The sequence below is a fragment of the Monodelphis domestica genome, chromosome 5, assembly GCF_027887165.1.
Source record: "Monodelphis domestica isolate mMonDom1 chromosome 5, mMonDom1.pri, whole genome shotgun sequence".
Lineage (NCBI taxonomy): Eukaryota > Metazoa > Chordata > Mammalia > Didelphimorphia > Didelphidae > Monodelphis > Monodelphis domestica.
In genome coordinates, this window is record NC_077231.1 from 283,420,435 (window position 1) to 283,434,386 (window position 13,952).

Sequence of the window (13,952 nt, forward strand, 5' to 3'; positions counted from 1 at the left end):
AAGAAAGAAAGAAAGAAAGAAAGAAAGAAAGAAAGAAAGAAAGAAAGAAAGAAAGAAAGAAAGAAAGAAAGAAAGAAAGAAAGAAAGAAAGAAAGAAAGAAAGAAAGAAAGAAAGAAAGAAAGAAAGAAAGAAAGAAAGAAAGAAAGAAAGAAAGAAAGAAAGAAAGAAAGAAAGAAAGAAAGAACCCCAAGCATCATTATTTTAATTGGGCTGCTTTCTACAGAATTCTTTCTGCCTATCCCATGTTCTTCTTGTTGATCATGCCAAGCTGTAAGTTAATGGAACCTTTAGCAAAATTGTGGTTGTCATGGAGAGCTCCCCGTTGGGTTGTATGGGGATCTAGTAGCTCTTTAGGGGATAACAGACTCCCCAAATTAATCACTATAAATCCTGAAAAGTCCTTAACCATTTTTGACTCCAAGTTCTTTTCTAGAAACTGGTTAGGGGAGACTTCCACAGATCCTTGGTTCCTTCCTCTTGTCTTCGGGATGAATCTCATTCATACCATCCCCAAAGAAAAACATTCCACAAACAACAACAAAGGCATTCTCGTGTTGCAAATCTAAGGATCTGAAAGCCCTTCCCAGAGTTCAATATTGTGAGAATAGAGTGAGAGGGAAGGTAAGTGCAAAGAGATACAAAAAGATCTTGGCTGGAATTCAAAGAAGAAGGGTTCCAAAAGGAATGTGGGAACAGGATCAAAGGAAGACTTGAAGCTTACCTTCCCTCTTACTCTATTCTCACATTATAGAAACCCTGGATAATTTAATGTAAGTAACTTTCGTCCTGGACTAGAAAGGTAGGAAGGTGATCTCAGTCCTAAGATCCTAGATTCAGAGTCTGATCTGTAAGGGGCCCTCTAATCCACCCTCCTCCCTTTGCAGATAAGGGCCCAGGGGCTAAGGGACTTTGCCTACCATCAGACAGGCAGAAAATACCAAAGGCAGGGTTTAGACACTGGTCCTCTGACTCAGTACTCTTTCAGCAGAAGTGAATGAATGAAGCATTTTCTGTACACATGAATACTGTTAGGGTAGAGCATATTATTCATCCGGGGATCTGGATGTCTATGAGGGGTCATCCTAACTTCTAGAACGGGACTGGCTAATCAAGACTTTCCATAGCAGAGTTTGCCTCGAAGGCAAAGGTTTGTTGTTTCTTGTTCCAAGCATTTGGGGATATTGCCAACTGCCGCCCCATTCTTTTTCAGTGGCTCCATTTGCTTTAGTCAGTGTTTGACCTTTTAGGAGGTACTTAGTCAATTCTTATTAGTTGTTGATGGATAAATGAAAGAATGGTGCCATGTCTTTAAAGGAGAAGTTTGCAGACTGGTACCCCTTCTTGTGGTCCCGGGGCTTTTTGTAGACTCCGTCGATCCCATGTCACTGATCTAGTCCCAAACTAGACAGAGTGTGTAACTGCTCAGATTGTAGAAGTGATTTCTGCACAGAACAAGGAGATCTAACCTGATGACTATAAAGATTGTCCTACCCCAAGATTCTTTGTTTTTTTTTAATCTTTAGTGTCTATCTTAGTCCTGATTCTTTTTTTTTTTAATTAATTTATGGAGTCAGCTAGAGATTGAGAGCCAGACCCACAGATGGGCAGTCTTGGGTTCAAATCTAGTCTCAGACACTTCTAACTGTGTGACCCTGACCCTCATTTCCAGACCCTTACTGCCCTTCTGCCTTGAAACCACTATTGATTCTAAGACAGAAGGTACTTTAAGATAAATAAAATTAAAATAAATTAATTTTTTCACTTATGTGTACAAACAATTTTTGACTATTGTTTTCTGGCATTTTAGGATTCAGATTTTTTCCTTCCCTCCCTTCCTTCCCCCAACTCTTCCAAAAGGTGGTAAATAGTATAATATAGGTTATACCATATTGCTCATGTCTTGATAGAAGACACATGTCACACATACAGTAAAAAAATCTCATGAAGGAAATAACATGGAAGATGGCATGCTTTGATTTGTACTAAGACTTAGTATTAATTCTAAGACAGAAGAATGACAAGGGCTAAACAGTCAAGGTTAAATGACTTGCCCAGGGTCACACAATCTGGAAGGGTCTGAGGTAAGATTTGAATCCAGGTCCCTCCATTCACTGTGCCACCTAGCTGCCCTTCAGGATTCTTTAAGAATACTGGTTCCTACTGAATAACAAACTAGAGCTTTCCTAAGCTCTTTCCAGGCTCTGGTTCTGTTTATAGTCTCAGCATCATGCTTGCCCTCCCTTCCTTTCTCTTCCTCAATGTGAACTATAAAGGTCAGTGCCTACCATGGAGTTTAACTACTTGTACTGCATTTCATTCTTCCGCCTCTCCCCTTCTTGCTTATTGTTGCCTCCTCCCTAATCCCCAAAGAGTCCCATCGTTCCCCCTTTCTTCATTTCTCTTTTATTTTCCCTAGATCCTGCAAGCCTTAGGAAAGTCCTATCACCCAGGCTGTTTCCGCTGTGTAATCTGTAACGAGTGTTTGGATGGGGTGCCCTTCACAGTCGACACAGAGAACAAGATCTATTGTGTCCGAGATTACCACAAGTAAGGACCGAATAGGAAACAGCTCCTGGAGATGGAGACGAACCAAGCTCGGCGTTTAAAAAGCATCATCAGGCTGTTCCTACCTATTGATCAATGTCAGAACAAATGTGCAGCTTTGGGGATGTAGCAAGGGGCAAGGAGAAAGCTCTCTGTGTGGGGTGCTGCGGGATGTGAAGGCTGTCTTCAAATGTATGAAAGGCAATCCCATAGCAGGGGAGTTCCATGTGGGCTGTTTACCCCCAAAGGGCAGAACCAGGACCAATAAGTAGAACGTGCTAGAAAAGACCATTTTAGAGTTGATATTGGGAAGACTTCCACAGAGTGGACACTGGCCACTAGTAGAAAGGGCTGCCTCCTCCCTAGAGGTCTTCTAGCAGAGGCACTTGTTGAATATGTGATAGTGGGAATTCCTTTGGGTCTGAGTTGGATTAGAGAGCCGCTGAGGTCTCTTCCAACTCTCAGATTTTGCGATCAAATCCAGCCTTCTGGTCAGGCTTTACACAAGCTTCCTCTAGGCATGATTTGTCTGTCTTTATCCACATTAGGGGGATATGTGTGTATGTGGATGACTAAGAGCTTGGTCAGACATGGAAGATGCCAAAGTCATCCATCCCTTGCCTCCAAGGCCTTGCCAATTGTCCTGACTTTTGTTTTGCTACTGGACTTCCATGACTACAAGAGAGCCACATGTGGCTGAAGACTTTGTACAACTCTGCCTCACTTAGATCTGATTCAGGAGCAAGTCAAGATATCACCTCGTGATGTCACTGGACTTTTTTGAGAAAAAAAAAAGGCGAATAATCCCCCACATTATTAATGAAGAATTGTGCAGGTCTTGAGAGCCATGTAACCAGAAAAGGAGTGAGGTTACTCATAAAAAAGCAAGGAATAACCAAAGGTTACACTCCATGGTTCCCTTGGGACCAACATAGGGTCAGGCCATCCAAAGGAAGGCTCCAACCCCATTGGATAGGTCCTATTTATTGGAGGATGTGAATAACAAGAAATTTCAATTTTTCCCAATGGAGGGAGTACCTACACTGATGACATCACTGATGGATTGAAACATAGACTCCCCACGCCTAAATAGGTAGGCTGTTCACTCACTAACTTGCACCCAGGGAGCAGCCCCATTTTAGGCAAAACAAATAGAAGACACCGAGGAATTTCTAGTTGACTAGGCAATTGGATTTCAGTCCTAAAACAATCTGCGTGAGGAAATAGGAGCAGATTCTATGGAGAGGAGTGGAAGGAGTTTGGAATGAGATCAAATGTGTGGGTGCTGTTCATTTGGGCAGGTGTTAAAAAGATCTTACAACTTGAACCTGGGGAAAAAATTCTAGTCTTTCACCTGCTATTACAAGTATTCTCTGTTTTATGTTTTTTAGGGTGTTAGCACCCAAGTGTGCAGCATGTGGACTCCCAATTCTTCCATCTGAGGTAAGATACTTTTAGGAAGAGGTGCAGTCCCCTCCCCAGCCTTCATCTGAGGGTCTTCCAGATGAAAAGGTCTTCATAAGTTTAACTGTTTTCTTACTCTCGGACCCTTTGTGATCTCTTCTTCTTCTTCTTCTTCTTCTTCTTCTTCTTCTTCTTCTTCTTCTTCTTCTTCTTCTTCTTCTTCTTCTTCTTCTTCTTCTTCTTCTTCTTCTTCTTCCTTCTTCCTTCTTTTTTTTTTCATAAATCTGATTTATTGATTTAGAACATTTTTTCCACGGTATATGATTCATGTTCTCTCCCTCCCCTTTTTCATCCCCCCTCCCAGAGCTGACAAGCAATTCCACTTGATTATACATGTATTATTGCTCAAAACCTATTTTCATAGAATCCATATTTCATATTTGTAATAGAATAATCTTTGAAAACCTAAACCCCCAATCACATACCCATAGAACCACATGAGAAATCATACATTTTTCTTCTACATTTCCACTCCCACAGTTCTTTCTCTGGATGTGATAGCATTCTTTCTCATAAATCCCATGGTAATCTCTTCTTCTTAAACCATATAAAGCCATAACTCTGACAAATATAATGTTTACCCACCCAGGAGACTTGAACACCAAGTTCCATTCTCCTCCTATAGCCTTTCCCTATCCCTAAACTATTTTAATTTTCCACCAGCTTAGGAATTGGATCATGGGGGGAAATTGTGGAGAAGGAAATAGCTACTAAGCAGTCAGATTATAGGAAATGTTATCCCCAGAGGTCCTTTCGCCCCTTGGTTTAAATCAAATTTCTCTAGACATTATGACTAGTTTACTATAATAAGTAAAAGAGAAAAAGGAGCTGAATATTTTTTTAAAAGTCTAACTACCCATTTAGGTGTTTTCCCTTTCCTCTCAACACGGCCCATTTAAAGCAAGACAACAGTTCTCTTCCCCACCCCACCCCCCATTCTCCCTATTAGTTTTCTTTATTTTTTTAAACCCTTACCTTCATCCTAGAATCAATATCGCGTATCATTTCTAAAGCAGAGGAGCAGTAGGAACTTGGCAATGGGGATTAAGTGACTTGCCCAGGGGCACATAACTAGGAAGTTCCTGAGGCCAAATTTGAACCCAGACCCTCACATTTCTGGGCCTGGCTCTCAAACCACTGAGCTACCCAGCTGCCTCTCACTGCCACTAGTTTTCAAGGACAGATAGTGTATTTTTTTCCTTATAAATATGGTCCCAGTCTATATGTTTGTTTCCTTCCATTGTGAGCCCAGAATTCCTCCCAGGAGGAAAAATATCTCCTTCCTCCCAACAGGCTATTCATAGTGTATGAGCACCTCTGCTCTCCTGTTCTTCCTCTCTCTAATGTTCCTTCCTGTCCTCTCTGTTGTAGGGCTCTGACGAAACCATCCGTGTTGTGTCAATGGATAAAGACTACCATGTGGAGTGTTATCACTGTGAGGTAGGCCAGCCCCTTTCTGGTGAAGGGCCAGAGATCCTAAAAAATATAGCAAGGGGTGGAGGGAAGTCTTACTACCCTTGAGCTCGCTGCTGGTCCCTGTGCTATGAGCCCCGTGGCTGGTGGTACTAGAATCCCCAGTCTTTCTTGGCTAAGCCTCAGTTTTCGGATCATGTTTGCCTATCTGATTACTGAGAGATGATTCTGAAACCCTGCATGATCTGGGGCACCGAAGCTCTGCCCTGGCAGCCCGTACAGGCTCATGGCAGGCAGGGCAGATCTCCCAGGATGATCGTGGTGTTAACAAAGAAAAAAATGCAACAAAACCAGACTGGTTGCCCATCTGGTGCCAAAGACCGAGTATATCCAGCCAGTCCTTAAAGTATTTTTAAGGCTTTTTTGTCACACAGGACACGCCATTGAAAGTAGTAGTGGCTGAAATTCCTAAAGCACTTAAAGGTGTGCAAAATGTTTTACATACGTTATTTCTTTTGAGTTTCACAACTGCCCTGGGAGGCAGGTATTTGCAAACCTGATTCCCATTTTATAGATGTGAAAACTGAAGCTTTGGGGGATGATTCTCCTTTTATGAATGTGAAAACTGAAGACAGGTTAAATGACTGTCCCACAGTGACACAACTAGTCAAGGAATCCCAGGTGGAATTTAAACCTCACTCTTCCTGATTCCAAGTTTAGGACTCTGCCCACTGCCCTAGGCTGCCCTGGGCACGGTTTTGAAAACCTGGTTTATACTCCAAGTAACCCTATCTAAAGAGAAGCAGCCCTTCAATAATGACCAGGTACAGCCCTCCCAGAGGGGGAAAGGCATTTTGCAGAGATCAGCTGCAGTAAGGGTTAGTTACAAAATCCAGGGGAAATAACTCAACAAAGGCCCCTTCCTTCCCTTCCCTTCCCTTCTCTTCCCTTCCCTTCCTTCCTTCCTTCCTCCCTCCTTCCCTCCTTTCCTTCCTTCTTTCCTTTCTTTCTTCCTTCTTTCCTTCCTTTTACCTTCCTTCTTTCCTTCCCTCCCTTCTCTCCTTCCTTCCTACCTTCCTTCCTTTTTCCTTCCTTCTTTCCTTCCCTCCCTTCTCTCCTTCCTTCCTTCCTTTCTTTCTTCCTTCTTTCCTTCCTTCCTTCCTTCCTTCCTTCCTCCTTCCTTCCTTCCCTCCCTTCTCTCCTTCCTTCCTTCCTTCCTTCCTTCCTTTTTCCTTCATTCTTTCCCTCTATTTTTAAATGTCATTGTTTTTCATTCAGAATTGAGTAAACACATAAAAATAAAATATTTCCACATACAAAATAGAATAAAGAAAAGAAGGATTAGCTTACTTTGATTGTTTTATAACTATAAAATCAATCCAACATGTTGCTTTCAAAGCTGTCCTGCTAGTCTGTTTTCCTCTGATCTCCCTTCCATTCTCTTCTGTGCATTTTTTTTAATGGAGCTTTGTTTTTGTCCATTAGTTCTTCCAACAGCCACCCCACCCCCCCAACCAGGTTAAGAAGTGATAGAGGGCCAATCAATTATTTTTAACTCTCTCATTCCCCAGCTTAATTGAATACTCTGACTCTTTAGGATTGCGGGATGGAACTCAATGATGAAGATGGCCACCGGTGCTACCCTCTGGAAGACCACTTGCTCTGTCATGCCTGCCATCTGAAGCACATTGAGAAGGGGGCCACCTCGGCAGCTGCCCACCAGCATCCCTACTAGTGTAACTTGGATGAAACCGATTTTAGTGCCTGTTTCTCTGCATCAGCAGCAGGAAATGTCTGATCAGAGAACCATGATTTCAGTTTCAGAGACTGGGGTGTATTGGGGTTGGGGGGAGGTGGGTGGGCGATAAAGAAAGGATGAGTGGTGATGGCGGCGTGTTCATGCATGTGTATGCGTGTGTAGTTTTGTTTTCCCTTGGCCAGGAAAGTGAAACATTATCCAGTCTGGTACATTTATCTTTCAAGTGCCTTCCTCTACACTCAGGAGGTCTTCAGATTACATGGGGAAAGTATCATTATAAAGGCACAAGGAGTTTGGATTATGGAAAGCACAAATTATCCATCCCAAGCCCTGCCTGTTGAGGACCCTTTGAAGTCTTCTTTGTGATGCCTGTTGAGCTCATTTTAACATCTCCCACTACCCTCCACTCAGAATGCCAACAGATTGCTCATAGACCTTCACAGTCTTTCTTTTTCCTTAGGAAAATAATATCTAGGTGCAAAACACCCTTCAAATCCTCCTTTTGTCCCAGAAATGAGATTTTTAGGGCTTTTTTAGCAGGACTGTGTTACAAAGAGAGGCAGTCGCTATATTTTCATTGGGGACCTTGGAAGGATTTGCCAACAGAGTGAGCCAGGTTTTTATATGAAGCCAAAGAAGATGCTCATAGAAATGTGCCCTCAGAACTGGTCTTTTTGGACTGGGCTTGTGTTTGGGGTTTACCAATTCAGGTCTGCCCCCATACAGCCATGGAGAATGGCATGGAGCACTTTGCATTTAAGTGACTTGCTCAGGCTCAGATGGCCAGGATGTGTTCGGGGCACCATCGGAACCCAGGTCATTCTGGCTCCAAGGCCATTTCTTCTGCCACCACGCCTTACCTGCCTCTCATTGGTTTTACCAGCACCAAGTTCTGTATTACATAGTAAGTGCTATGATGGATGTTTCTCTTATCTTTTGTTGAATCTCTTCAGTCTTTTCTCTCTCATGCTCCCCAACCCTGCAAGAAGCATGGGAGCCATAGAGTGGCCCATCTCTTCTTTTTTTCCCTACCTTGAGAATTCTCCTACCAAATCTACCATGAGAGAAGAGCTTGGTGCAGGCACCATTCAGCTCATGCCATGTCCTCAGGATTCGTTCCTGGAGCCCCGAGGCTCCCATTGCTATGGAATGACCATTGGCAGGAGGTGGGACAGTGTTCTGTGAACACATGGACCATCTCTTCAGCTTGTCCACTAGGTTGTAATTGGGATTACCAGGGTTCTGGAGATAGACTAAGCACTAACACCTTAATGTAGATAAGGCAGAACCATTTTTCCAGAAAACCAGATGGTTGGGGAACATGTTCCTTGTCTTCTTGGAGAAGAGGTATTTAAATCAAGAAAGTCACTTCAAACATGAAGTATGATTCTGATACTCAATGCCATAGATTCAGTAGAGCAATCAGGAAGGCTTGGGTTCAAATGCTGCCTGGAACAATTACTTTGCTTTGTGAGCTTTGGCAAGTCAATTAGTTGCCACCTGCCTCAGTTTCCTCATCTGTAAAACAAGAGAGTTGAAATCGATGACTCCTAAAGTCCCTTCCTGTTCTAAATCAATAAACTTTCACTTTGAAGAAACCAGCATAAGGGACACTTTTTATATAACTGCTTCCTTTGACTATGGATGGCTCCCTTAACAACACAAAGCTTTCCTAGTGTAGCCTAACCAAATGGAAGGGTGTCTACACTTGCTTTGGTCCTCTGAACTCTGTTCCCCTTGTATCATATCTGCTAACAAAATGATGCCTTTTCTTAGACAGGCCTATCTCCAGCTTGTGAATTCCCTGGTCATTTAATGCCTACTTGGACTATATTTTCATTGCATTTCTCAAGGAGCAACACAACCCAAGAAACAGCTAGAGGTCAGCAAGATTTGCCCTATGGTGGAATCGAGCCCTTCTTTGGGGACTAGTGTGTGAATACCATTCAGTGGAAGGAACAGGGGAAAAAAGACCATGAAAATATCTCTTTTCTTCTTTTCATTTTTGGACACAGCCTGTGTTGAAAGTAGACCCCAGGGCCAGCCACGGCATGTCCCCCCTCTTGGACCCTGCCAGACAGGGCAAAGAAACAAACAGTATGTCTGAAGCCAACGACCTGTCTTTGTCTCTGAAAGCCTCGAACGCTGAATTTCTGCGAACATACAATTAACCTTAGTTTCGTACACCAGCAGGGGAAAGAGCCTGGGAACGTCGAGGTTGTTCCAGCAGGATTGGGGCCCAGTTCACACAGCTGTGCAGAATTCAAAAATGAAATGCCTTGGTGTTCCAAAATGTTTATCCACCCATAAAACATCCGCTGGTCTTTGTCAGCCTTCCAAGACTTGTTTGATAGTGGATAACAAGTGTGTTACAAAGCTAAAAGAAGACCAGGGCTTGAGCCTTGATGAATTGTGTTCTACATTTTTTTCAAAATTCACATTCCATCACTGGATTTTATTCAGGGCTGCTTTGGGGACCTGCGCCCCCTCCCCAGCACCCCTGACTGGTGGCCCTCGCTCAATTGTTGGATCATAGATTTAGAACCGGAATGGTGTCCCTGGAATACCCTCATTTTACAGAAGATGAAACAGAGGCTGTAAAGGTGAAGGGACTCGTCCAAAGTCACCCAGAGCATGAATGGCAGCCCCAGAATTGGAGCCCAATCGGTCAACAAGCATTGATTGACGAAGAGCTGTGCCAAGCTTACCTGCCCTCGTGGAGCTGCCCTTCTGTGGGGGAGCCACCAAGTACATACAAGCTACAGCTCCTCGAAGTCAGCTTCAGCTTGTTTTGATTGCCCCACCAGCCCTTCCTCCCTTCCTAGGTCTATCAGTCCAACTCCACTGAATGCTAACTGGTTTTGTAAGTTAGCAGAAAGGGTTTTGCTCCTCTTCCAATCAGAATGCAACCCATAGAGTTGGGTCAGGGTGACAGTCAAAAAGAAAAAGAATTCGTTCCTGAAAATGGGTGATGATTGGTTTGTTTTTAAAGAATGATTCAATAAACAAAAGGGAGTCAGGGAGTCAGTCAACAAGTATTTATTAATGGCAGACCCTATGTTAAGTGTTGGGGGTACAAGAAAGGCAAAGCGACTTTCTGCTCCCTCTGGGTCATTGCCTTTTCCAGTGTTAGCTGGGACCTGCTGGCAAGGCTCTTTACTTTCTGGACCAAGAGAGTTCATTGGGAGGATTGACAGGGATGCTTCTGGGAGGCACTTCTTTGGGGTCTCCCAGGCCTGAGTTACCACTGGTGAAGCTGCCCTGTGTGACTTGGGGAAGAACTCTGCCTTCCAGGCTGGCCCCGTGTTTGGCTTTGTGTGAACTCTCTTCCTCCTCTTTAAGCTCTCCCCTAAGAAGCTTCTGATGATCAGCTCCCATCAAAGTCTTTAAAGCTCTAGAAATAGGCAGAATGGAGAACCCTGCCTGCAAGCTTTCAAAGCTGTCCGGCTTGTCTGTGCTTCTTGATGATTTTCCTTCTTGTCTCTTCTCTGTATTTTTTCCCAAGGTGCCTCAAGGTTTGTTTGTTTGTTTTCTCCCTCCTTCCTTCTTCTCTCTTTGTCGCTCTCCACCCCGTCTTTCTCTATCTCCCTCTCTCTCTCCCTCCCACTCTCTGTCTCTTTCCCTCCCTCCCTCTGTCTCTCTCCACACCCCTCTCTCTTTTTCTCTCCCTCTCTCTTCCCCCCTGTCTCTCCCCCTTCCTCTCTCTGTCTCTCCCCCACTCTCTGTCTCTCTCTACCCTCTCTTTTTCCCTTTCTCTCTCTCCCCATCTTTCCTCCTTCCTCTCTCCCTACCCTCTGACTCTATTTTTCTCTCCCTCCCTCTCTCTGTCTCTCCCCTTCCTCCTTCTCTCTCTGTCTCCCCCCCCCCCCCCCCCATCTCTATCTTCTTCTCGAGGAGTTTCTTCACTTGCTATTTCTTATGCCAATGAAATCAAAGGTCCATTCTACTCACATGCATATCTGCATACACATGCACACCTGCATATATGTAATGTATGTATAGATGTATACACATGTGTATATATGTAACATGGTAACTACCTGACTCTTTATACATAGCAAAAAAAGGGGAAGCTGCCATTTGCCACATCTGTGCCTTTGTACAAGTCACTTGATTTCTCTAGACCTCATTTTCATCATCTGTAAAATGAGAGGGTTCGACTGTAGGACCTAAGGGAGGTGCTTCCAGGTCCAAGTCTCTGATGTCTGGTTTTATAGGCTATTTTAAAAAGTAAAGCAAATGAAGCTCATGGTTTCACTTATACTTTCACCGTACATCTGGGCTTTCCATTTACATTACCTGAACCTTGTTTATCTCAGATGCTTCACTTTCAGAAACTAACCTTCTTCCTTTGCTTGACTTAGAACTAGTCGCCATCTCCCACCTGCGTGTTTCTTAGCTTGGGACGTTTAAAAATGATATGGGTGGTTCAAGTCATAGCAAGATTCATTTAATGGTAGCTTTCAGAAGCAAACTCCCTCTCTCTGATGCTGACTAACATTTCTTATTAATATAACGTCATCTCACTGGCACCTAAGCATCGAAGACTGGTCCTTCCAGGTCGTCGCCTCTCCCTCCCTTTGCATTTTACATCCTAACATTTTGGCATCACAGAGTTACTGTGATGGTATACTGAAGAGAGTGGAGGTCTGGGACCAGAATTATTGGTAGAATAAATATGAGTGGAATCCTCCGCAGGCTCAATGAGGTGCCGATCTTCTCTTTAGGTCCCATGTTAGCTTGTCTCCTTGGACATTTTGGTACAAAGGAAAGGAAAATGGAAATAATGGAGATATTAGAGATGGGGTGAATCGTTGGCCATTACTGGTGTAATTGGGGAAATGCAGCGATATGCTAAATGTAGCCTGTTTTTCTTTCATCCTCACACATGTACAAATAAAATGGATACCAGGAATCTCCTGGTTCCATAGAAAGATCCCCAGATCAGAACTTCATCAGGCTGTTGAATCCATCAACAAAACTCTTTTATCTTCCTCCTTTCTTTATGCAGGAACCTATTCCAAAGTGTCACCAATGAATTTCAGAGTGATTCTAGAATATCCAAAGTCATTTTCAAGCAAAGTCTTTTTTTTAAAAAGGCAAAAGGAGGAAGCATTTATGAAACGTCCCCTGATCGCCAGATGCTACACTACGCTCTTTACACATATTCTCTCTTAAACTGCAGTATCTGAGACCTCTTTTTTTTTTTCCTGAGCTAAAAGTTGGCAGAGTTGGGGGAAAAAAATTTCTTTATCGAGCATGAAAAGCTCGCTGAGAGAGGAAGTGTTTCCTTCCATGTTTATCTTTCGTTCTATTATTATAGCATGATTCAAACTATTGTAAAAATGAATAACAAGTGTCAAGTGGAGAATCCTACAGTACTAACCCATGTTGTTGTTGTCGTTTATAGCCTATTTCTTGCCTCTGCCTGCAGAAGTGGGGCAAATAGAAGATTGTACTTTGCAGGTGGATTTAGGCAGACCCATCTGAGGGGGTCAGAGTTCTCACAGGAACAACTATCCTGTCTCTTCAAGGTGTGCTCCATAAATCCTACAGGTGCTCTTTCCATGGTATAGATCTCCGAAGAGTCAGTTTATAAACCATTAAGATCTCCCTCTAGCAACGGTCCTTTCCATCCTTCTCTCTCCCTTTCCCTGAGATGATGGCCAAGACCCACAAGGAGATGAGGCAACCCAATACCTCTCCCTATAGATGCCAAGTGTGATAAACTGAGGCAGATGACATCAGAAGGTTCCCAAGCTCTGGTGACTTTTGAATATTTCAAGCTCTGAGCCTCCTTTTGTAGAGAAGAAAAATATCCAGTTCACTCAGAAGACCATTACCAGGACAGCTGAAAATATAGGCACTGGTGAAAGTCTCACCTCCAGACAAATTCTATTAAAGAATACTTCTGAGACTTAAAAAGTCCTTTAAGTGAGAAATAGTTCTCCCATCTCACTGAACCTTAGAACAATCCTGGAAAGTGGGTGGTCGAAGTATTAGTACCAACATTTTATAGATGGGGAAACTGAGGTTCAGACCCCCCCCCCCATCTCTCTCATTTAGTAAGTGGAATATTAGAGCACATATTCATGTCTTCTGCTTCAAATCCAAATGATGGCTCTTTTCAACTCCACTTCCCTCGGTCAAGATTCCCCATTGCCCAGATGCTTGCTTGGTGAAGGAATGGAAAAACAGTTTGTTTTGTTTCCTAATCCTGAAATTGCTATGCAGCAGGTCTGCTATATGTACAGATGCTCACACTTTTCAAACCCCAACAGCTTCAACAGAAGCTGGCCAGGGCCTACAATACTGAATGGTACTCATTGTGTCTGTTTGTTCCTAGGACATTTCAATTTAAAAAAAAAAAAAAGCTTGTTAGTACATCTAGTGACGTAACTAATCTTCGCTAGGGGTGGATGGATGCTGCCTTTTATTTTTAAAAAGCTGTTAAGTATTTATGATCTAATAGGGCCAGGAAAATGGAAAAGCTGGCTCAATTTTGAATTACCCAAATAAATAAAAGCAACTGATTGTGTGCACTCCCTTTGCCTACTTTTTTCTTTTTGTGATTCATTTCAGCATGCACCAAGCACCTCCTGTGCTCCAGGCATGAGGCAGGAATATAATATAGACACCAAGAAACAAAAACAATTTCGAGAGGGAGCGAGGGCTTCAAACTGGAGAAGAACAAGGAAAGACCTCGTGGAGGAGGTGACAAACCAGGTTTTGATGTTGCCACAGAGAATACATTTTTTTCTTTGTAAAAAT

The 13,952-nt window shown here is 43.1% G+C and overlaps 1 protein-coding gene across 1 annotated transcript in view; it reads left to right on the plus strand.

The window, feature by feature from the left end:
• The window catches only part of LIMD1 (LIM domain containing 1), an 86,957-nt gene extending 73,234 nt beyond the window's left edge, over positions 1-13,723 (plus strand). Inside the window, exons 5-8 of the mRNA XM_003342072.4 lie at positions 2,418-2,548; positions 3,937-3,988; positions 5,381-5,449; positions 7,020-13,723. Of these exons, the coding sequence (XP_003342120.2) occupies positions 2,418-2,548; positions 3,937-3,988; positions 5,381-5,449; positions 7,020-7,157 (390 nt within the window). The 3' untranslated portion in view covers positions 7,158-13,723. The remainder of the gene's footprint in view (positions 1-2,417; positions 2,549-3,936; positions 3,989-5,380; positions 5,450-7,019) is intronic.
• Positions 13,724-13,952: the final 229 nt, after the last annotated feature.